The 26,350-nt window shown below is 37.8% G+C and overlaps 1 protein-coding gene across 4 annotated transcripts in view; it reads right to left on the reverse strand.

Annotated features, from left to right (window-relative positions):
• The window catches only part of NPTN (neuroplastin), a 72,024-nt gene extending 45,749 nt beyond the window's left edge, over positions 1-26,275 (reverse strand). For 2 of the 4 annotated variants that reach the window (XM_012475888.2, XM_012475884.2), the window contains exon 1: positions 26,005-26,275. In XM_012475888.2, coding sequence (XP_012331311.2) covers positions 26,005-26,095 — 91 coding nt within the window. In that variant the 5' untranslated portion in view covers positions 26,096-26,275. Of the gene's footprint in view, positions 1-21,139; positions 21,328-26,004 lie in introns of those variants that run through there. The other 2 variants (XR_010344534.1, XM_064382357.1) reach the window with 2 other exon arrangements.
• Positions 26,276-26,350: the final 75 nt, after the last annotated feature.

Below are 26,350 nucleotides of genomic sequence, written 5' to 3' on the forward strand. Positions count from 1 at the left end.
GAAAACAATATACTAGAAAGGTTTAATACTTCAATTTGACAAAGAGTCTTTGCTTGACCAATATTTAGGCTTCTGAACCTTCTCCTAGGCCCATTTGTGAACTTCCTTATGAAATTCAGTTTTAGCAAAGAACCTTGCTAAGTGAGCTTAGCAAGAACCCCCATCCTTGATCATTCTCAATACCAGATCAAGCTCTTCTGCCTCCGCCATCCCCCAGCTCCAGTCTTATCACCCTGGCCTATCCTCAGTTAGAATGTTTAGGTTGGCTTAGCCAAATCCTCCTTACCCCTGATGTTTCCTCTTAGTAATTTTCCATCCACTGACCTCCAGCACCCTGATCAATGGCTATGAATTCCCACCTTTCCCACGCTGTATTCAGAGTTCAGCCCATCTCCCTCCCCACCGCAGAATCTCACGGCAGTGGTCTGGTCCCTACACCTATCTCAATGATCTGACTAAAGTCCTTCTTACTATGCTTTAACAAATACCACTTTTTTCTTTAACAAGTTGAATAAACCATTCTCAAAAGACACTGGTAATTACTGCTCAAAAGTTGATGTTTGCCAATCATTTTTTCTGTGAAATGCGCCTGTCTATAATTTCAGTGTAACTTCTGATAATAAACTTACTTTCTGTCTCTGACAACACAATAACAATCAGGACTTAAATGTTAAGATAACACAATTCATCTCATTCTTCCATCATCATATATCCCATGAGTATGACAATGAACACAGCAGTCCAAGCTGATAGTCTAAGTATAATCTAGAAGACATTTTAACTTAATGAAGTAGTAAGCTACCTCACCCCACCTTTTTTAAACAGTCATTCCCAGAAACCAGAGTCAAAAACTCTGCCCAGAGGGAAATTCAAGTTTTGAATCGCATCTCAGGATGTTAGGGAATAGAGTCCTAGTCTTCCCAGCTAATGAACTATTAATATTTCCAAAGCATAAACAGCTAATAGCAGAAATCACACTGGGAACTTTGTCATTATATACAAAAGGCAAAGCTTTCCTCAGGTGACAAAATTCTAAAGCAGAAATTCTTAAAGTTTACCATGCTGCAGAACCATTTGGAGGGCCTGTTAGAACACAGAGTGCTGGGCCCCATCCCAAGTCTCTGATTCAGTAGATCCAAAGTGAGGCCTGAGACTGAACTTAGAACAAGTTCTCAGGTGATGCTCCTGCTGCTGCTCCAGGGACCACACTCTGACAACGTCTTGGAGAATCTGAAATTGTGCAAATTTTGTGCAAATTTTCAGCTTGTTTAAATGGAAGAAAAGGGCATAAGAGTCACACAGATGTTTCTTAAATCATATAGACTCTCTCATCAGCTGAATCTGTGATCCATGGCCAAAAGAAGTACAGTAGCAAAAACAGTTGCTAAAAAAAACTGTCTCACTATTTTCAAAACAATGACTTTTACCTTGGATTCGCTCAGCTTTCCAGCATGTACATTGAGTGGAGGCTTTCAATTTACCATTTATTGAGGTCCTGTTTACCAAGGACTGTGCACAGGGATAATTAAACTTTGTTCCTAAATGGATTTCAACCTTGGAAGACACAAGACGGAATAATCAAAATACAATACCACTGCTAACAGCACTTCTATAACAGGTATGTACATCAGGAACATATATGAAAAATAATTCTGTTGGGGGAGTGGACTAATGTATACCTAGAAAGCTTATGCATTAAAATCTAGTCTTGTCAGTTGAGGGGAGAGATGGTCTTGTTCTAGGCAAAAGGAAACACCATGAGCACAGTATAACAAATAGTAGGAATAAGTTCTAGATAAAAGTGAAAAAATTCAACATTTTTTGAGTGCTATGATATGTCAAGCACCTATTAAGTGCTCATGCTATTGAGAAAAATAGGGCAGATGATATCCTCCACACCTCACAACATAGGGAGAATGACAGGTATCCTGTAAGCTATGGAGAGCATATTCTTTCCATAGAACAAGGGTATGACTGCTCTGACTGGTGGCAGCACAAAGGCTGTCAGAAATAAGGAAGTCAAGGAGGAGTCTGGAAGTTCCTTCAATAATTCAAATGAAAAATGAGTCTGAACTAATTAAGAGCGGCTGTGGGAATGATGAGAAGGTAACAGACATGAGAAATGTTTACAAGCTAGAATCAAGTGAACTTGTTGATGTGGAGTGGACAGTGATACTATAAATGTAATAAGGGAGAGCAGGCTGAGTTGGCTTTAAAGACATCTGGAGATGTCCAGATCTGATATGCAGGAGAGAAGTGGAGGCCGGAAACATGCACTTAGGAATCATCAGCTTATGGACATTGAAGACATGGGAGGAGATGAGCTCACTCAGGGAGGATGAAAAAGAGACTGAGAATGGAACTTTCTACATAATTATACTTCTTTCCAAATGATTCACCACTGAATGCAATGCATTTTTACTAGGATAAAATACCCCAAGTTAGGAACTAATTCCCTTCCCATATCTAGACAACACCTTTAATAATGTCTAGTAAATATTTTATTATTTTCCTTCAGAAGACTTAAGTGACTCAGACATAAGGCACAGTATCCATACCAGAAGGTCTCAAAGAAGCATTAGACTTCGCTGAGTGTGTAATGCTATTCGCGTTTACAAAGAATCCTTAACTTCTGAGAAAACAGTATCCATATGGTTCCAAAGATTACCTTTGGAAATGTTTTTCCCCTTGTTTTTTATATGACACGTAATTGTATATATTTATATGACACAAAATTGTATATATTTATGGGGAACATAGTGATGTTTCAATATATATACAATGTATAATGATCAGATTGGGGTAATTAGCATGGCCATGATCTCAGACATTTATCATTTGTGTCATGAACATTCAGTATTTTCTATTTTAGCAATATGAAAATATGTATTACTATTATAGTCATCCTACGTCTAGTATTTTTTAGCTATAAAACACTAGAACTTATTCCTCCTATCTAGCTGTAATTTTGTGTCCTTAAACAAATCCCTCCCTATTCCTTTCTTCCCCCACCTTCCTGTTCTACTTTTTACTTTTTCTTTTTTAGAGACAGGGTCTCACTCTTGCCACCCAGGCTGGCGTGCAGTGGTATGATCACAGTTCACTGTATACTCAAACTCCTGGGCTCAAGCAATCCTCCCACCTCGCCCTCTAGAGTAGCTAGGACTACAGGTGTGTGCCACCCCACCCAGCTAAGTTTTTTAGTTTTTTGTAGAGATGGGTTTTTTTTGTTGTTGTTGCTGTTTTGTAGAGTATGCTGGTCTCAAACTTCTGGCCTCAAGTTATCTTCCTGCCTTGCCTCCCAAAGTACTGGGATTACAGGCATGAGCCACTGCACTGACCTACTTTTTACTTCTATGAGATCAACTTTTTTCAGCTCTTGCATATGAGTGAGAACATGTAGTGTTTAAATTACCGTTCCTGGGTTATTTCACTTAACATGGAATGCTTTTTGTGGAGAAAAAAACCAACACATAATCCCAACCAAATTTCCTCAACTTTTAAAAAGGAAAACATGGAATCTCAGCCTAAAGCCCAAAGCTAAACCAACTCCCACTCTGCAGTAAAGAGTACTGAAAAGAAACAAAGCCAATATGCCATAGACCAGTGATTCCAGAGAAAGTATTAATAGAAATAGTAACCCCTATTTTAGACTGTGATAAAAGTTCATGAAGTATTACAATGTTTATGCCCCTTTTCCCACCTTCTGGCCATCTCAAATATTTCTGTAAAGATTAAACAAATATGATTTTGGAAAATAAGGATATAACAGTGATACACAGACAAGTGAAGAAGAGACTCTTCACTCCACAATGGCATGAGATGGGGAAATTTTCCTCCTCTAAGCCCCAGTGGTTTCTCAATAAAAAAAGAAGATGCTCGGCAGAACTTTACTGAGTCTTATTTTGAATCCTGAAAAATGAGGAGACAAATTTGACTCTGTTACATATGGACCATATGGACAATGTGCTGAAACTGCAAACATTCCCACTACTTAAGTTGTGATAGTAGCAAAAATTATTTATACAGTTACATGGAGCAACAGTCCAAAGAATATTTGATATTTGGTATGACACAGTTTATGAAGATCCTGTATTTGTCCCTAAATTTGCAACAACTCATGCAATTATTGTTCATTCAGGAACACGGGGAAAATCACTCTTAAAGTAACAAGCAATTTCACTCCCATTAAATGGGAATTTATCACATATTCAACCCACTATTAAAGAATTAAAAGATCCCACTTGTGGAATTTAGTATGCCAATCTTGAAACAGACTAGCAAGAACACTTTCTTAAATATGCTCCCAAACAGTAAAATACTAAAAAAAATTCAATGCCATTTTATGCAAAAAAAAAAAAAAAAAACCAACTCTCAAGCCATGAAAAGACATGGAGACAGCTCAAATGCACACTACTAAGTGAAATAAGCCAATCTGAAAAGGGTACACAGTATGATTCCAATTACATATATGACATTCTGAAAAAGGCAAAACTATGGAGACAATAAAAAGATCAGTGGCACCAGGAGTTAAGAGGGAAGGAGGGATGAACAGGTGGCACATGGGGGATTTTTAGGACAGTGAAACTATTCTGTATAATACTATAATAAGGAGCATATGTAGTTACATTATTTGTCAAAACTCATAGTATGCACAACATCAAGAATGAACCCTAAACACAAAGTCCTCAACTATAGACTTTGAGTGATAACAGTATGTTAATGTAGATTCAGTTGTAACAAATGTACTACTCTGGTGGGGATTTGATAGTGGAGGAGGCTATGTGTGTGGGGACAGGGCAGGGGATACATGGGAACTCTCTGTACTTTCTGCTCAATTTTGCTGTGACTCTAAAATTGTTCTAAAAATGCAGTCTATTTTTTTAAATTAAAAGTATCAACTGAAAAATACTTATAATCATGTACTGAGTTTTATTTGCACTTGAGACTGAGCATATCTGATTGCAGATAAATTTTTAAAATGATACATAAATGCAAAGCTACTTTTGAGCAATCAGAAATCACTTCTGCCCAGACAAGCTAGTAATGTTCACCTATCCTGTGTTTCTGATGCAAGCACAGAAAACATGGGATGGGTTGGGCAAAGTGGCTCACTCTTGGAATCCCAACACTGGAAGACCAAGGCAGGAGGATCACTTGAGCCCAGGAGTTCAAGACCAGCCTGGGTAACATACAGAGACTCTGTCTCTTACAAAAATTTAAAGAATTAGCTAGGCATGGCAGTGTGCACCTGTAGTCCCAGCTACTCAAGAGGCTGAGATGGGAAGAACACTTGGGCCCACGAGGTCGAAGCTGCAATAAACCATGATCATACCACTTAACTCTAGTCTAGGCACACAGAGCGAGGTCCTGTCTCCAAAAGAAAAGGAAAGAAAACAAAACATGGGACTCTTAAACCTTAAGATCAGACTTCCACTAGCCCTTTTTTTTTTTTTTTTTAGCCTATCTTAATTAACGCCCTCCTAACTCCACTAAACAGAAATCTCTCATCGTAGGGAAAAGAATGTTATTGGAAGAAATCTCCTAAACTTTCATCATATTAAATGCCCAGGAGAATATATTACACTTATGGGGAAGGTAACCATATAATTTGTCATCTAAACCTGAATACTTTTGAGAGTAAAAAGGGTGCTGTTAATGATTCTGACATGGCAACAGGCACAAACTGAGAATTATGGTTACTCAACTTACAGGGAACCTGGAGGATGTATTATATAAGATTAAGTAATTAGAGTGAAGATATCCCAGAATAGCCGGGCGCGGTGGCTCACGCCTGTAATCCCAGCACTTTGGGAGGCCGAGGCAGGTTGATCACGAGGTTAAGAGATCGAGACCATTCTGGTCAACATGGTGAAACCCCGTCTCTTCTAAAAATACAAAAAATTAGCTGGGCATGGTGGCACGTGCCTGTAATCCCAGCTACTCAGGAGGCTGAGGCAGGAGAATTGCCTGAACCCAGGAGGCAGAGGTTGCGGTGAGCTGAGATCGCGCCATTGCACTCCAGCCTGGGTAACAAGAGCGAAACTCTGTCTCAAAAAAAAAAAAAAAAATCCCAGAATAAAATTCTAGGTTAATAAACTTCCAATTCTAAATACAGTATACTTTTGATTTATAAACTTTCCCCAAAACTTTGAACAATAATTTTCCAAGAATCCCTTTGATTGTTGAATATCCGTGTCTCAGATCCTCCACAGCACCTCCAAAATTCCTTTGATTTTTCTCTACTAAAATTACAAATCTTCCACATTATTCTCCTACATTCAATATTAATTGGTAACTATACCACCCTTAGCTGAAATAATTTTCCCATTAGCCAGAACCTATGGTCTTACTATAAAGTACACAATGCAAGGCCCTATTACTCCAAAAGAAGAAATGCCTCTCTTAATTTTAAATGGTAGTAAACAAAGATCAATGAACCCTAATATTTACAAAAGGCAGTTCTCCACTTAGTAATTTCATATTATAATATTTAGTAAAATCATAAACTCTGGTTAAAAAAAAATAGACCAAGATAGTCAGCTAGCACTGACTCTCTAGAATTTATTATCCTACACTCTCTGTGTCTCAGAAACGAATACGAAGATATATGGTAACAAAATGTCGGACATACCTTTTTCTTTCTGTGAGACAGAGTCTCACTCTGTTGCCCAGGATGGAGTGCAGTGGCGTGATCTTGGCTAACTGCAACCTCTGCCTCCCAGGTTCAAGCAATTCTCCTGCATCAGCCTCCCAAGTAGCTGCGATTACAGGTGCCCGCCACCATACCTGGCTAATTTTTGTATTTTTAGTACAGACAGGGTTTTGCCATGTTGGCCAGGCTGGTCTTGAACTCTTGTCCTCAAGTGATCCACCCACCTCAGCCTCTCAAAGTTCGGGGATTACAGGTGTGAGCTACATATCAATTTAAATTTGGACTTTTTAAAAGGTGTATTTAGGATAGGTGTGGTGGCTCATACCTGTAATCCCAGCACTTTGGGAGGCTGAGGCAGGCAGCACTTGAGTTTAGGAACTGAAGACCAGCCTAGGTAACATGACAAAACCTCATCTCTACAAAAACATATAAAAAAAAAAAAATTAGCTGGGAATCGTGGTCCACACCTGCAGTCCCAGCTACTCAGGAAGCTAAGGTTGGAGGATCACTTGAGCCTGGGAGGTGGAAGTTGCAGTGAACTGAGACTTTGCCACTGCACTCCAGTATGGGCAACAGAAGGAGAGCCTGTCTAAAAATAAATTTTAAAAAAGCATAGTTATAGAAATCATTCCATTTAATAAGTATATACATATATATTAAAACCTGAAACCTCAGTGCCCTTGTGCATATAATCAGAAGACTGGAATGGACAATTTCTAAGGTCCTTTTAGCTTTAATGTTCTGCAGATCTATGTACTTGTAGATGTAATTGGTGAATCAATTCAAATGCCATATTCTATGACTCCACAAAGATGCGTAAGGTAAAAAGAAAGAATATATGTTAATACATTATAAATTATTTGGAAACTAGGATATGTCTCTAATTTTGTTTCCCCACAGTGACTTGCTGCACACATTATATTCAATATTTGTTAAAAGGTGAGCAATAAGATTCTTATTAATGAGGGATTAAGAATAAAATCCTTTCATTAAATTTCAACCTATTAAAAACTTAAAATATACTAGTCACATTAATAAACAGTATAATAAACGAAACCACCTTTCTTTGATTAGGGGAGTTTTTCTTAGAAAGGTGGCCATCAGAGCCGCCTTTCTTACTATCAGCAGAATCGTATGAATACATTCTAAAAGACTAGACTATGGTATATTTGAATTTACCACAGATGCCTTAGAAGTTATCTTTTATTTAAAAAAAAATAAAATTCCTGATGTCAGTTTTCTAACAAGCAAGGGAATAAATCTGAGTTTAAAATAGATATCTTACTTGAGTCTTTACTTTACAGTTAGATTTCAACTAAACCTCTGTTTTCCAAATTAGGTAGTGATGCTGCCCATCACTAAGTCTAAAAGAGATGGATGTTCACAGTCTCTGTGAAACTCCTAGCATCAAAAACAAACAGTCTAAAAATGTTTTCTTTTAAAAAAGACAATCAGCCTGTAACCCCAGCACTTTGGGAGGCCGAGGCGGGTGGATCACGAGGTCAAGAGATCGAGACCATCCTGGTCAACATTGTGAAACCCCGTCTCTACTAATACAAAAAAATTAGCTGGGCATGGTGGCGCGTGCCTGTAATCCCAGCTACTCAGGAGGCTGAGGCAGGAGAATTGCCTGAACCCAGGAGGCGGAGGTTGCGGTGAGCCGAGATCGCGCCATTGCACTCCAGCCTGGGTAACAAGAGCGAAACTCCGTCTCAAAAAAAAAAAAAAAAGACAATCTTGAAGAAAACCATCATGAGCCAGGGATGCACAGGGAGTAGGACATTTTCTAACTATTCTTAAAAAAATAAAAAAGAACATTTCAAAAAGATTACTGAGTACATAACTAATGCCTCCAAAAGCAAATTCATTATAACAGCAGCTAGCCTTTATTGATCATTTATGTGTCAAACATAATGCAAAGTATATCATAATTTAATTTGCTACGTAATGATACAGTCTACCTCTTAACGTTGCTTTTGCCACTCTACACATGGTACAGAGGCAGGATGCACACCTCAGCAGTATAATTCCAGAGGCTGCAACCACTACACTATATTGCCTCACTGACAGCAATGCTTTTACTATGAACAATCAGAAGTAATAGCCTATATACATTATCTAACCCAAACACATTTTATCTTAGAATGACTGGTACACAGTGAGTTCTACTTCTTTTGTCACCAAGGTTAACAGTTCAGGCCTTTATCACTACACTTTCACCCCCAATCTGAATTACCTATACAAAAAGTCTGTGTGGGTCTATAAGTGTAAAAGGTATTTGGCATTACTAAGACCCATTTTTAAAAGCTGATGTTCCTAACGAATAAACTGGAACTTAGTAGTACATTTCCAGTTCTCACTGGCAGATATCCAAAGTGGTTACTAAAATGACACACCCCTAAGATTTTCTTCCCACCAAGAAGAGATGAAAATAGCAGCTTCATCCTCTTTCCAAGCAGAAACTTAACAGCGCATTTCTGTACTCTATCATGTATATACCTGGGTTTCAAAACTCGGGTAAATGACAGGTAGCTCTTTCTTCCCCAGAGGTTGGCAAGCCTTGTAATAAAAATTATTGTACTGAATCCATTTTGCATAGGGTAATTACCTTTGTGCTTTTTTTTTTTTTGGTGGGGGGTGGACAGAGTCTTGCTCTGTCACCCAGGCTGGAGTGCAGTGGCGCGATCTTGGCTCACTGCAACCTCCACCTCCCAGGTTCGAGCAATTCTCCTGCCTCAGCCTCCTGAGTAGGTGGGACTACAGGCGCATGCCACCATGACCAGCTAATTTTTGTATGTTTAATAGAGACAGAGTTTCACCATGAGGTCACTCGACCTCGTGATCTGCCTGTCTCGGCCTCCCAAAGTGGTGGGATTACAGAGGTGAACCACTGCGCCCAGCCTAGCCTAGTATAAATATTTTAATCCTTGACTTTACAAAGTATGCACACGACCTCTTTCATGCAGGTATCAAGATTGACCAAGTAGATTATGAACCAAACATATAAAACATTCTTATGCAAAAACTTTCAAAGTAGGTCTACAAAGGGGTCATCCATTTTTTCAATTTAGATACCCTGCTACACAGGCCTTAAGGATTCTTTGGAACACTTATGGGACTCCCTCTACCCCTCAAACAGCTCTCCTTGTATCTAACAACAAGAAACTTTCTGCAGCTAAAGGCTGAAAACTCCTAAATCTAATTCTTGCCCCTAATTAACATTCAAATATACCATGCACCAAAGAAGCTATACTTTAGTTGCAGAACCCTTAACTAGAATTCAAATATTCTGACTCCTGTTCACTAATGCTCTATCCACTAAATCCTGCTGCCTCCTCAGTCCCACAGTAAATCCCAAAATTCAGCCAATTGTCCAAATCTCTTCTATTCTCCCTTCACAATTACTTCTTATTTGTACTCTCCTCAACTTGTTTCAGGTCTGTATTACCTTCTAACAACATGATTAAGTAGAACTTTCACCTCTGCAATGAGGTAGACTGTCAGGTTATACTACTTACCTACCTCGTGTCCCAAACACCAGCAAAATATTGCTGCTTGCCTTGAAAAGGGACAGCAAAATTGTTTCCAGAATGCTTTCACTAAAAATTAGCAGAGTTGTCCCAGGAGTTATCCACATGGCTAAGATATTAAATGTGTGAACATTGAAGATTTCATCCAAAAAGTACGCCTGAGGATAAAAATTGTTGTATATTTTTTCTATTCCATTTAATGAAGCTTTTCCCTGCTTCCCTCTCAGTAGGCCAATTTCAATACCAAGAATGCAGTCATTATCAACATAATTCCCTTTGGTGACAATCAGTAACAACAGATGTTTTCTAGTAGTTCCATACATTTACATAAATGAAAATTTCTGCCACTCAAATTACTATATTCAAAAAAGACTATAAATACCAAGATGAATTATAACATAATACTACTAAATGCAAAGCATCACAGTATGTATATGATATGCCTACATAAACCAAGCTTTGAAAGGCTACGCAACAAACTACTAACACTGCTTATACCCAGAAAGTAGCAGTATCAAGGAGTAAAACGAAGAACTTCGTTAAACACCTAAGTATTATTTGAAGTTATCATGTAAGCAAATCCTTATATAATTTTTAAAAATCCAGTAACTTTTTCCTTCTTTCAAAAAACCGAATGGAATAATTCAATGTCAAAATACTGACTAAACACTATCCAGTGTGAGAGGATTCATCCTTCCTAACTAACCACTGGTATTCCCTCCTGTGGTTAGTTACAGCTCTCCTTTGGAAATCTGGCCTGATGAAAACTTCTCTAAATTCTAGGCACAGATGGCTGACAAGCTTATGTATCTGGTTACCTCAGGCTCACTTACTAGTGGGCCTGTCAAGTTTTTCCAGTGGTGTATTTTGAGAGTTCAAGACTTGACACAATTCTTTAGCTCTTTCTGTTACAAACAGATAGTGTTGCAGAATGGTAAGATGACACTCTACTAAGACACTACTAAAAACAGATTCCACTCAAACTCCCATTCTGGCTTTACAAAGTTGCTGAAATATACACACCTGTTACTAAAATACAAATGCCAGGAAAGCTCATTATTCTGATAACTTCTGAGCAATTTTCACTATAACCTGATGTTGTTCCTACAGTAAGAACTACTACTTTGTACACTCTACTGGGTTTTTTCCCCTTTAATGCACATCAAAATTTGCTCTTTCATCCTCCAGCTGTAAAGTCTGATTATCCCTAGCACCACCCCCACCCCATAATTGAATTTTAATGTCTACTTGCCACTGAGTAGCAAATTATATGCTCCATGGGCAGACGTTTCAGAATGTTTCATGTGCACTACTCCACAGTAAGTGGTAGCTTTGCAGGGAAGCACTAAAATTTACCACTCCACAGCAAGTACCACATAGCTCATAATCAATATTCATTACTAGCTGCCTGCCTGGAATTCTTTCTGCCTCGATGTCCTGAGATCCGTCAGGAATTAATTTCCTCTGTGACTAGGCCTTGAAGACTAGCTGAGCTGTTTCTGAGAAATATGGGCATTATGACCCTTTGGGGATTAAAAGATTTAAAAAAAAAAACACGTTAGAAAAATCTGTACCATACAAAGTCATTAAATAGCTACTAGGAAACGCAAAAATACCCACTCACAATATGCAAACACTCCTGCTCAAAAAACATCAGTCATCTAAACTTTTATATTGCACATAGACTACGGAACCTCTACCTCTCTGCCTAAAAAGGATTAAAATAAAACAGAATTTAAAAATTTTAAGTGGCAAATGTTTATCTAGAAACAACGGAAGATACCAGAAGAAACAGTACCAGGAAGATATGGGTAAGAAGAGAATAAAATTAAGATAGGAAAAATTAAATGACTTTATAAAAAAATCACAGGCTGGGTGCAGTGGCTCAAGCCTATATCCCAACACTTTGGAGACCAGCCTGAGCAACAGTGAGACTGTCTCTACAAAATATTTTTAAAAATTAGCTGAGCATGGTGGAACGCACCTGTGGTCCCACTACTTGGGAGGGTGGGGTAGAAGAATCACTTGAGCCCAGACAAAGGAGGCTGCAGTGGGCGGTGGTCTCACCACTGACTCCAGCCCGGATGACAAAGCAAGATCCTGTCTCAAACAAAACAAAACCAAAAACACCTCCTTGGGCAACATAATGAGACCACATCTCTACAAAAAAGTTTTTTAAAAAATTAGCCGGCTGTGGTGGTGTACACCTGTAGTCCCAGTTACTCAGGACACTGAGACAGGAGGATTGATTGAGCCTGGGAAGTCGAGGCTGCAGTGAGCTATGATCATGCCACTGCACTCCAGCCTGGGCAATAGAGCAAGACCCTGTCTCAAAAAAATATATATAACAATAAATTAAATTTAAAAATGTAAACTAAGGCACAGAGGTCTTTAAAAGGATTACAAATTATATTGTAGAGGAAAACAAAGATGAACAACAGAATTATGGTGAGAATAAAGCTTCTATTGCTTTAACTATTTAGATCATTGTCTTAATTACTAATGTTTAAAAAGAAAAAAACTTTCTGCTGCTAAAATCTGAAAACAAAATGTACAGCAAACTGTGTACATCTCTAAAGAATTTTACAAGAACCAAGAAAATGTCAAACTTTCAAAACATTCACTGGATAACTGGAAGAAAATAATATACCATAGTTTCCTAGTAAAAACCATGCTGCTAAATTTCTAAGTCAAGCAACAACTACCAAAACATGTCACTTCTATGGAACAACCTAATTTTGATAGTGCAATATATTGCTGTAGCACTAGCAAAATTACCTCCTACAAGAAGACCACTGCTACCTGGATACATTAATGTTATAAGCCAACCTGAAAGACTAAAGAGGGTGATATACTGAAATATTTTGGAATAAGCATATTTATTGTTATAAGCATCAGACTCCATATACCCTAAATGGTAAATAAGTTGTCTGTTAATCATAAAAGTTCACTTTAATTACTTGCTTGTTAAAAATAAGGGACTAATATCCTCTATATTAAAGATTTCAAATTTTATCATTGTTTAACTATAGAACACATAGCTAGCTTTAAAACAACAGATTAAAAAGTAACCAAGGTAACTGAATGGATATTAGGGCAGAGAGAAAAGTTCACTAAGCACATGTGTCAGGTACTATATTGGTCGCTGTGTGTATGCAACTTCATTCTAACCGCCATCCTGTGAGGTGTATATTATGTCTAATAAGCAGATGAGGAAACAGAGGCTAAGAGAGATTAAAAGATTTGCCAAAAACCAGGGTTTCAACCTAATCTTTCAGGCCCCAAAATTCATAATATAATCCTTTGGTGAAGAGGACACAACGTGGAGGCCCACTGACAATTTTATTTCATCAGCAAAGTGTTTTTAAATTTAACTTTCACTGTTTTCAAAGCATGTATTCTCTAGTTTAGCAAATGGTACTTACTTAGCTCTTGTGGTGAGTGAGTTTGCAAACCCTGCTTTAATGCATGTTAACAAAAAGAATAAAGGCAAGTCAACAGTTGCTCTCCTTGCCTTTCTATTCCTAGAAGGGATGTGGTTTTGACCACTGATAGTACTCGGGACTGAGTACTATAATCCTAAATCAGAGGATACTTACAAGTACAGGAACAAAATAAAGATATTTTCAATGGGGGCTGCCCTGCCTTTTATAGGGCATTCTGGAAATTTGTCTATATTTGGTTGACACAATGACTTACGTGGCACTACTAGCCTTTAGTGGGCAGGCACCAAGGATTCTCAACATCCCACAAAGGAAAAGTCTTGCACAGTAAAGAATTTGTTCCTCTTCCTACACCACTTTCAAATGACAAGCAAGATGAAAAACTTGTTCTGAGCCCAGAACCCAACTCTGTTTTAAATATAACACAAAGTAGTCTTGCATGATTTTAATCATCACTCAATTTTCCAGGAATGCAATTACTGCGTAAAGTGAGAATAGACTGTTCTTTGCTTCATTTGGAACTCTACCAAGAGCTGTTCACCTTTTCGGAAAATCACATTATCAGCAGCAACACTGCCTATGGTATTCGTTTCACCATCATAGCACAACTGTATCGGTCTGAATTTGTAGCTTGGTTTTTCTGATATAAACAATGGGCTACTTCAATGTCTTTCTGTGTAGTCATGCCTGAGCACTTACAGACTAAACATTTTATTATTATAAGTTTTTTTTCCCTTATTTTCTCCTTTATATTAAACTTAGGACATCAGATTGTTTTTCCTTTAATAACATGTAGGTAGGTCAAAACATATATGAATTTTATTTCAGGATAGTAAAGGGGAGTTATAAAAATTTGCTATAAAAAGTAAACACAAGATAGACATTTGATTTCACTTTCAGTCACCTATCTGGGCAAGGAAAGGAGAGAATGGGGATGAAAGCTAACAAGGCTCCCTGTGACTAAATTTAACTTGAGGTAAGCGCAGTGAGTACATTACAAAGATCACAGAAATTCAATATCAACCTTCCCTAGTAGAGAGGAATAAATTCCATGAAAAGATTGGTCTATTAACAACCATCTAAAATGCACATTTTAATGATATAGTCATCATTTGTCAAAAAAGCCAACCTTGAAATAATCTGACCCTTCTCATTAGTACTTTATTTTTCCTCTTGACTTTCTTATGAACTACCAGAGCTGCTGTTAACCTATTAAGGGTAAACACTATAAATACCATGCCCTATACCTCAAAGCTAAACAAGCATGCCATTTAAAAACACAGCAGTTTATTAAGCACTTTACCATACATTATCATTTAATCCTATAAAACTCTAGGGGTTAAGTATTTTGCTAATTTTTAAAATAGAAACAGAGTACTAAAATGCAAAAAGACAGTATCTCAGGGCTACTGCCAAATCCAGTGTTCTTTCTACTCAACTTCATTGCCCAAGAAGATGACCTCTGTAGTATAGTTCTTATTCACATTTTATATTTACAATGGTAATTTCCCACTTTCATAAAAACTACACGTTATTTTTAATATTTCTTAAAATTACCTTAAATTTATTTCAAATAAATATAGGTAAGTATAACTAGGGTTCTGTTTCATGTTCCTTAATATCATTCTCCCTGGAACCTATTCCATTGTTCAATTTTTCTTATAGGTACCACTCCTTGCATTGGCCATACCAAAAGGACAAAAGATAGAGCTCTTATAATGAATTACTGATAAACAGGGACACACTATTACTAAAAATTCATCAAACCATTATTTTCTTGGTACTGAAATTTAGCTACCAAATAATCACATCCCTAATCTATCTGCATTGTTAACATCCACTTTTGGACTCTATAAATCAGGTGGTTACAATTCAGAAAGTGAAAATTATTTTGAACCCATTAGAAAGAAAAGGGTGTGGCCAATCACATCTTTGTTGATATCTACCTTTTTCTTTTTCCAAACCAAGAATACAAATACATTCCAAGCCCCCAGGCAAAAATATGGAAAAGGACAATCCTTAAACCAGGAGCCCCAGAAACATACTTATCTTATACCCTTTAGGCAATAATGCCCTAAATTTTTAAATATTTTAGGTAAGGAGAGAAGAGGGAGAATTGTTTAAAAAAAGCCTGAGGCCCTCAGCCCACCTTCTTCCTGAAAACGGCTTTAAATTTCAGAGAATAAATGAAAAAAATTACTGTCAGATATAAGGTAGCTGAAGAAAACATACAGAAATGTGAGGTTATCAAAATAAAACAATGCTACTCTAACCTATATTTTCTCACACAAAATTTGCAATGCAACATGATTTTGTCCCTATTAAATCTACTTTAGAAACATTTAATACACAAAAACCTCACCAAATTACAAGGTTCTTTGTAAGTTCTAAATGGAAGGCCAAAATAACAAAGATACATTCTTCTAGGGTTGCCATATTTAGTAAATAAAAATTCTTCGTTGTTTATCTGAAAATCAAATACAATTGGGTATCCTATATTTTATCTGAGAACCCTACACTCTTCAAACTAATTAAAGCAAGCTCCGGTCTCTACCAAGGTATTACAGCAGCAGCTCGCACTTCTAAAGAACAGACTGTGGCTTCTATCACAGCAGAATTTTAACTAATGAAGTTAAGATGAAAGTGTCCTTTTTTAGGTTCTTAATAGCACACATTTACCATATAATAAAAACAGCTTAATTTCTAATGACCAAAGGTTATACTTTTACTAGGTTTCATCTAAAGTCTAATGGACCCTTTATTATTTAGGCTTCTTTGTATTAAACATATATTGGAAGAATTTCATAGTTTAGCTTTTTGACAACAAAAAGAAGTTGTTTTTGAAGGTTATAGTAGATGAAATTGTTTTAAATATCACAGGCAAGTCCTAAAAGCTACCTTAATGGAGTCCAAAGTTAATCTACCATTTTTCTTGGATTCAAAATCATTGACGTTTAGAGCCAGAAACAAACACTAATTTATGATCTTTAAACACTGGCTGACAGGGGGCTGTGGCTCATGCCTGTAATCCCAGCACTTTCGGAGGCAGAGGCAGGAGGATCACTTTAGCCCAGGAGTTTGAGACCAGCCTGGGCAACATAGGGAGACCTCATCTCCACAAAAAATTAAAAAATTAGCCAAGCATGGTGGTACGCGCCTGTGGTCCCAGCTACTTGGAAAGCTGAGGCAGGAGGATCACCTGAGCCTGGAAGGTTGGGGCTGCGTTGAGCTATGATCAATCACACTACGGCCTATGCAACAGAGCAAAATCCTGTTTAAAAACAAACAATAGAAAAACACACTTTTGAAAAGCCCATTTCATTTCATATTCATTTCCATAAAGATTTTTCTCTCATTGAGCTCCTAAACAAGCACAGTACTAAATATAACAGAAAGAGATCACTTCTGGTTTTGAGTGCCCTCTCAACCAGCTCTTTGTCCTACTTATAGTGGTTCTGACAATGAGTGCAAATAACTCTTTTCTTCTGTTAGTTTCATTAAATCATCTTAATACTAAACCTATGCTTTTCTTCCCTGTGCTCTAGGCCATTGCTCTTTGATACAGCCCATCCATCTTTGGAGACTGCCTAATTCCCTTACTTCATTTACACTGCTACCTTGAAAGTATTAATAGATAATCACATCCCCCTAGTGCTCCCTTTTCCTAAGTTTAGCTCCTTCAGCTTTTCTCCTAAATCTTAAGCTACCATCAACATAGATTCTATGTCTTTTCCAAAATGTGATTAGAAAGTATTCTTATTTGGAGTTCAATCCTAGTAAGAAAACAGTAACACCGTTAGGTAGCACCATACTTTTGATACGTGATCACTATGTGATTTGTGTAAGGGTAATTCAATGACAGTTCACTGCAAGCTATTTGAAACCTCTTTATACTTGCTCTTTTCCAGGTAGCAGTTTCCTGGTTTGCATTAAGGCCATTTATTTCATCTCCCTTGATGCATGATTTGAGATTCAGCATTAATGAATATAATTTCAATGCTGGAGCTGCTGTGCTATTTTTTTCCATTTGTTCCACAATGGTTCCCAAACCTGCTAAACTCGTATAATCAAAAAACCCCAAGTTAAATTTAACACATTCCTTCAATCTATGAATTTAGAAGTATTTCACAGATAGTTGCCAACAAAGGAAGACATCTTGTTGCCTTTTTTTTTTTCCTCCAGGAAGCAGTGTCTAAAAACTAGGAAGTAATCCCCCCACTCTAGGATCTTAAATGTGAACGGCAGATGATTCTTCAGTGATGGTTCTGGCTCTCCTCTCTTGGCCAGTATTTAAGTCAATCTGTACTCACCAGAAACGTGCCTCAGACTACAGCAGACGAGTCAAGCATTCGGCTTAGAATAAATGTTAGTACTCCCAATGCAGTACTAAACTCAAAGGCTCAGGAATAAGAAACACAAGCTCTAATTTAAAAGAAAGGTCAACTAAATATGCTGGAAAAGTCTTGATTATGATACTCAAATTACTGTGGCTTCCCGTTTCTAAAGTTCTAATAGAAAAAAAATCAATATATATAACAGCTAATGTATAAATAAAAAATGCTACATTTTCTTTACTCATAATGACTAGTAACAGTATGTGCTATTACTCATAAATGCCTAGTGAAAATCCTTATTAACAAAAATCATAATTATTCCAGACTAATATGGTGCATAAAAAATAAACAAAAACCCATACCTGAAAATGCTGTTTTTCAAACTGAGTTTCATGACACATGAATGAATTGTGAATTCTATTCAGAAGGTCTCTATGGTTCTCTTAACTACCTCACACTGATTAAGAATAGGTAATGTTTCACAAAGTGTTACATGTTTGTCTAATTTTGTAACAAATTTCTATTAGTCACAAGCTACTACTCTCTGGGTCACAGACAAAAAAGTTTGAAAGCCATTTTCTAAAGAGCTTATTTTTAAAGTAATTTCAACATGATTACATGTGAGACAAATATTCCATTTTACTAACATAAACTAACCCCTACTTACTATATTTCAGGTCCTAGAAAATTCTACTTTGCAATGTAATTTTTAGGTTATTTTAAAATTAATAAGTAGCAAGGGTGTAGCTGAAACTAGATACGAATACACAGGGGTTTATTACATTATTTGTCTATTTTTATACATGTTTGAAATTCTAAAAATCTAAAAAAAAAAAAAAGGCAAGGAAATGAACCTATCTAACAGATAACAAAAGTAGTACAATGAATGTTTACAAATTGAGACCTTTAAACACAATGTTTCTAAGGAATAACAATCTAGGAACTTTCTTGGATTTAATTCAGGTAACACTTGGGGTTGCCTTCTTCAACAATAAAGGACAATTCCCAGGTCTTAAAAAGTGCCTAAGAGACAGCAGAAACTAACTCATACATAAAAAACAAACTTTTTTCTCAAAAAATAACATAAAAATACAAATAGTTAAGTGTGTTTCATTGTCTCTTCATTAGTCAACCACTTTCAACCAACAGAAAGATCACAAAATATCTATCTAACTGGCAGGAATGTTCACTTCTTTATTCACACTGGCAATTTTCCCAGCAAGTTTAATATGAGATCTCTGTATAACAGACACTGTTCTGCCTCCCTTGAAACAAGAACTGCAAGGGCTGTCTGAAGTAGATTTAGAGGCAGTTAGATTTCAAAACAGCGCATGCCTCCCAAGTCAATTTTCATTACATCCAAAAGTAGGTTTCTAAAAACTTTTAAACAGAAAGTGTCATCTCTGAGCCTTTTACCTACTGGGGACAATATCTAAGCTGTAAGGGCAAGAGAATTAGTAATTTTTAGAACTGAAAGGAAATTCAGACATCAACTAGTCCAATGGTTTCCAAATACTATCATCAGGTAGAAAAGAATCTCAAAGGCATAACCATTTATATATGCAAACACACTCTTGTTTGTTTTCCTGTATCTTCCTGCACATGAAATACTATGCCTTATTACTATTCCGTCAGGAAAGGATGCGACATTTCGTCAAGTATTTTATATTTAATCACGTGTAGTATGTAACCATTTAGATATGATTAAAACTGTTGGTACGATTTGGGACTTAATGTTTTCTAATTATAGAAATTTACATAATATATACAACCCCAATACTTTCAGAGTGATTTCATATCATCTCATTTATATTTCATTGTCTAGTGAATTTGAAGTAATAACTGGGTGTACCAATGATTTTTAAAAAGGCAAGAGAAGCATATCCAAATTGACATATTTCAGCCGGGAACAGCGGCTCACACCTGTAATCCCAGCACTTTGGGAGGCCAAGGTGGGTGGATCATCTAAGGTCAGGAGTTCGAGACCAGTCTGGCCAACAGGGCAAAACCCCATCTCTACTAACAATACAAAAATTAGCCAGGTGTGGTAGTGGGCACCTGTAATCCCAGCTACTCAGGAGGCTGAGGCAGGGAGAATTGTTTGAACCAGGGAAAGTTGCAGTGAGCCGAGATCATACCACTGCACTCCAGCCTGGGCAACAGAGCGAGACTCCATTTCAAAAACAAAAACAAAAACAAAGCACAAATTGACATATTTCTGGAAGATATCATAAAGCATATCATAAAGCTCTAGTAGTTAAGATTATTTGGTAAAAAGGCTAGTCTTAAAACATTCCATAATTGTTTCAGAAAGCAAGAGAGATTATCAATTAGTACTTTTTAGTACAAGAAACTCAATACAAGATGTTTCCATCAAGCTGACCACATTCTGTATTAATGCACGAATAACACTCAGTTTATTTATTTGAAAAACAAGAAACAAAAGAAAAAACCAGCAGATATTTGAGGAATATTAAATGTCTCCCCTAACTTACTCTGTGCAAGTAAATTTACATATGTAGAAATTATTTAAATATTTAGAAAACCCCATTTCTATACAGATAAAGACGAATTAAAAGTTCTGAGCAATCAGGTAAAAATAACCTCAAATTAATAAGACTCGATTGATAAATGTTTGCCTTTGTATATATACAAAAGCAAACAAAAGTTAAGTCTACTTTCAGTCTCAGACAATATAATAAATTGAAATTAAATACAAATTGACTCTCCTTCCTAAACTGAATAGATCCTTAAAAAGCAATACATTTTACTTGTGTATTCACTCTTTTAAATTTAGACATCAATATCACTAGAATGTTTTTACACAAGATCACTTTTAAATTCAGTACGAAGTTTCGTTATGTATATAAGCCTAAAATATGTAACCATTTATAACCAATTAGTTTTACTGGAGGGGTTTCCTGTCTTCCCAAAGCTAATCCTTACCAACTAAAATTAGGAATTTTGGAAAAAAAAAAAAAAATCCATAAAAATCTCACAAACAAGCTTACAAAATGCATTATCTAAAGTGCTTAAAATTAAACTCCATATTATCAATGGCATTTAAAAAATTTGTGTAAAATGATGTTTTGTTTAAAGAGGCACACTGAAAGTTAAGCCAATTGTTCACAGGAGGTGATTCTCCACCATTATGTAAACTTTGATGTGTGAATTTACTTTAGAGGTCCCTGGTCTATTTACTCTTTCTGATAGATTCTATTTTTCCGGATGCTCCTCAAACGAAGATTCATTCCTCATTCTTGCATCCTGCTTTTCTCCTCGTACTACTGCAGCCTTTCTTCTGTCTTTCCCTTTCTCTTACAACTTCATTCTCTACTTCTGATCCTGTCCAGATTGTGCTCTCACTGCAAACAATAAATTGAATAGAATACATCAGAACAATTTTCATAAAATTCACTTTTTCCAAAACTTATTTGCATAATTTTATTCAAACTTTTGTTGAACATTTCTTGTATGCAACATGGTCACTCACTGTTTTTCTACATACTTCATTTTAATAGATACCAGCACTTATCTCCTTCCCAAATAGTTTAAAAAAAAAAAAAAAAAAAAAGTTTACACAGATCCAGCAAAGTTTCAGAGTTTACATACAAAACATCTTATTTTTAAAAAGTGCCTCAGACTAATTAAATGAAAAAACAATGTCCAAACTGACAGAGCATTTTTCTAATTATATTTGCTCATCTTTCAAGGCCCAATTAAATCATTTTCTTAAATTTAAGTAATTATATTTATTTAAACTTTATTTTAAAGTTAAAATAATATTTTTATTAATGTCTAAAGGTATGTTCCACAAGAGAAAACGTTTCACATCAAATCTGCATTAATAAGAAAAAACAAAAGGATTCCCTCAAAATAGTCTAATTTCTCACAAGAATCTGTATTAACTTATGTGAAGTCAGACCTGTAATGAATTTCAATCTCACTTAAGGGTTTTTATTTCCTTCTGTTGTTTTAAATCTTGGTATATAACAGGTTAAGCTCTATTGCATTTGGCAACACAAAAACCCATCTGTATCTCTTTGTAATTTGGATCCAGTAACCTTGTAAAACAAACCCAGGGAATGGGTCCTAATGTAGTAACATGGCCTTTCCTCCCAGACCCAACCAATTTCTCATGCCTGGGTGCTCCATTATATCAGTAGTGACATTTTAGCCAGTAGCCTGAGAGACTGAAAGCCTGTGATCTCCTTAGGAAGGGCTTTATTTCAAGGAAAACCATTTCTTCTGGTCAAATCTTATTTGGATTATCTCAAAACTTATTGCTTGACATTTGGCATGTCATTTGTGCCACAGCTGCCATAGACAAGATTTGTCTTCTGTTGCTCATTTCAGTTCACTCAAAGAGGAGACACACAATCAATTAGCAAATACATCTCTAAAAATGTTATCAGGGAGAGAAAATTGCCAAACCACTGAAGCAAACAGCCCTTGACAGAAAAGAAAAAGATCCATGAATCATCTAATGCAAATACTGGCATTATTACAAAGCACAATGTTTACAACTATCTAGTATCACCCAAGCAAAATGGTTTCTAAAATTTAGATCGTTAAAAATAAGATTCATTAGATGCCTTATTTTCCTCCATTGAACAGTGTTAATTATGTGGTGTCATATTTTCCATACGAATACATTACGGTTTTATACACCACTCCACACTCATTAATTCAGCTAACATCTATAACACTCCCACTGTGTGCCAGGTACCACATTTTATTTCTCTTATTCACAACAATAATATTCTATGAGAAAGTGATACCTGGCCCATTTGAAAGATTGGTTCACTGAAAAAAAAAAAAGAAAAAAGAAAAAAGCCATAAAGTATCTCTAATGAAAAAAGAAACTCAAACGAAAATATGAACTTCCTCACCAGAATTTGCAATGGCAGACACAGTGCAGCTAGTCACTTCTCTGAGAAAGTTACATAAGCAAAAGCACAAATCTCTATGCGGGGCCTTCAAATGGCCTATTTACCATGACAGCAGCATTAACAATCAAGTTTTCAATATATGAAAAAAATGAATAATGCTACTCTTCAAAGGATAATAGTAGTAGCTAACATGTACTGAGACTCACAATATGCCAGGCTGAAATTTAAGCGTCCATTAACTCATTTAAATCTCACATTATCCCTAGAGAATGGACATTATTGTAATCCCCATTTTACTGATGATGAAACTGAAGTTTGCATTACTCAAGGTCACTCAGCTATTGAGAGCCGGAACTCAAACCCAGGTCTGTCACTGTCCAAAGCCTGTACTCTTGATGATGACATTATACTGCTTTGTTTACACTCAATTGTAGTCTAACGCTTTTGAATGTCTTATAAAGTTACTTTTTAGAACAAGTTCCTTCCTTAAACTACCATTTTGATGATACATACAGAAGTCAACAAATAAGGATTTTCTTGGAACTGGTCTTACAAGTTTAAATATTTGGATGAGCAACAAAATCTATCTGAATGAAAGCCCCAAATGCCCACAGCAATGGGTCAGAAGCTTGAGAGTCATAAGGGCCAAATTCTTCATTTTAGGAATAATGAAACAAACGCCTTTTGAAAACATTTATATTTAATCTAAACTACTACATTCCCAATTCAGAGACACTTGTTTCTTTTCTCTCCAATCATTTAAATAGAAAATCTAACATTTCAACATCACGCACAAACATGGTATCCCTTTCTGAAAGCACTGTAAGAAAACACAAACTCCATGACGTGAAGTCAGATAATTGCAGGACTATTTATTACCAACTGAAAGCTTTAATATTATAGGACATACTATAGAAAGTTATAAAATGGCATCCTTAACTATATGAACTCAAACTCAAAAATAGCCATTTCTTCCTTGAATTAAATTTACATTCATTTGGGTCAACCAGCAGCTCAGCTTCATTTCATCGGTCATGTCATGTGACTGAATTCAAGCTCATTTCTAGGGAAAGGCCGTTCTATGCTGTATTTAGAACACGTATCACTGAGAGCAGACAGATGAGTCTTTATAGGCCTATCCAAAAACCTTGCTTTAGTTGCTAAGAAACTACAATTTTACCGTATTATAAATCATTGGAAAAAAGCTTATACCAGCAGAGATTAAACATGTTAAGATCAAGAATCTCTCACCTATTGTGCAAAATGAAACTATGCTATTACCATAAACTGAATAGCTAAAATTAGCATTAGGCTTCTTTAAGTCACGTTGTTGACATAGTTGAAAAACTGATAAGACAAATAAGACTAACTCTACCCTCCCTTCCACTGTGGACTTAAGCTTGAAGGAAACAGGAAAAATACCCAATACACTTAGCATATTCAATACTAGAGACAGAAAAAATGTTTCCTTCCTGGCCCTTGCAGTGATATCCAAGGCCATGAAGCATACATAAAATTTGGTACTACAAACACATATTTAACTGGTGATATTGTCAATCCTTTATTCATATATTTGCCCTCTAATATTCAGCATCTTAAACCCAGTTTCTCAAAAAACTCCACTGGCTCTATCACTGATTTTTTAAAATTAAATTGCAGCCTCTCTAACAAGAGTAATCTTAAATTATTCTAGCATAACAATAAACACTGAAAGATTAGCAAAAAAACATAATTTATAGTTCACTTTTCAGTACTGACTTCCCATAAATTCCTTCATAGAAAAAATATTCTTTAACCTCTTAGTGGCTGTTTCCACAAGAGTAGAAACAGGTTCACATTCCTAGTCTCACTTCTTAAAGGCAATTCAGCAGCTGAATTGTAACACATGCCTTCAATCAGAATCTGTTCTGTTTAGGTCCCTATGCCCATGATTCCCCACCATTTCTTCATCTTCTCAAAGGAGCTTCAATTCAAAACCTAGTAATTCTCTCGTTTCTACCGTACCACCTCCCAGGGGCCACTTCATGTTTCTCAGAAGTCTTGAAACTTTTACATCTCAAAAATCCACTTCCCCATTTCCCTGTCGCCAGTCACTGCCCTCAATCCCACCACTGCAGTTAGTTGCAGCTCTGTGTCCCTGTCTTCCCAAAGGCCCAACCAATATCATACAGCATTTGCCACATCCCAACTCCTCCTTTCCCTAATTTATCCTCCACGCTGCAAACCAACATTACACCCCCGACTTCCTGCATTTTACTCCCTTCCCTGATTTTTTGTCTTCCCCCACCCCCATCTCTATACCCAGGCCTCCTTAACTTCTCTAATAAATATTCCCCCACCTCGGTTCCAACCCTTTCCCTCCATCCTCTGCTCATTTTCCTCTCCTTATTTAGAAACTCCTTTTTGCTCTCCCAACCACTACCCTAGAATGCCCAGCACTCCACCCTCTTTAGCAAACCCAGCCCTCTTCCCCCAGCTCATTTAGAGACACTGCTGCTTCTCTCTCCAGGTCCCCTACTGCAGTCAACCCACTCCCTTATCTTCCCACCCACCTTCCCTCTATCCCCAGATTCAAGGTTCCCTGATTCTTTACCCCCTCCTTTGGGCTCTAGTACTCAGCTCACCATCCGCGTTCCTCAGGACTCCCTTCCCCCCAATTTCTCCCTTATTTTTAAGGATGTCACCAGTCCTACGGGGCCTCAGTAGAATCCTGGACGACCCCAGCTCCCGGGGGACCTGACCGACTCCACCATCCCCGTCGCCCGGAACACAAACGCCCGTCTTGTGCCACCCTCCCTAAGAGCTGCGCCCCCTCCTCATCCGCCCCCGCTACTCCAGCTCCTCACGTCGGCTTCCTCCGTGTCCCCTCGCCGACCCGGCGCGACGAGCCCCAGGACGTGGAGCCTCCGAGTCGGCAACACCTCGGGCTCACCCCGGACGCCCCCGCCGCTCGGACGGGCGCCTCCGGTCCTCACACCCGCGCCTCCTCAAACCTGCGGCCGGCACCTCCTCCTCTCGGACCCGCAGCCCCTCAGACGCCCACTCGGAGCCCTTCCCCGAGTTCCAGCGTCTCCTCGGGCCAGAACCGGGCCCCCTCTGGCCCGGGCACCCCTCAGCCCCCGCCCGGCCCGCCCCCGGCGCCCCGCTTACCGTTCTGAGCGGCGCCTGGCCCTGGGAGGAGGGAGCCAGAGACCAGCAACAGCGAGAGGGCCAGGGCGCTGGGCAGCGACGAGCCCGACATCCTCCCTAGCGGAAGACCCAACAGCGAATGGGCCAGGGCCAGGGCCAGAGCCGGGGCTGGGGAAGGGAGGGGAGGGAGGGAGGGGGCGGGCGAGTGCGCGAGGGAGTGAGCGAGGGAGGCAGCCGCGGCTCGGCTCCGTCCTTCCCCGTCCTCCTCCTGCCGCCGCAGCGCCCAAGCCTCGCGAGACCTTCGCACCGGCTCGTGGGCGGCTGAAGAGCGACCGCTGCAAGGCTCGCGAGAAGAGGCGGGCCCGAC

The sequence above is a fragment of the Aotus nancymaae genome, unplaced genomic scaffold, assembly GCF_030222135.1.
Source record: "Aotus nancymaae isolate 86718 unplaced genomic scaffold, 86718_ANA_hifiasm-v0.15.2.pri h1tg000003l, whole genome shotgun sequence".
NCBI classification, from domain to species: Eukaryota; Metazoa; Chordata; class Mammalia; order Primates; family Aotidae; genus Aotus; species Aotus nancymaae.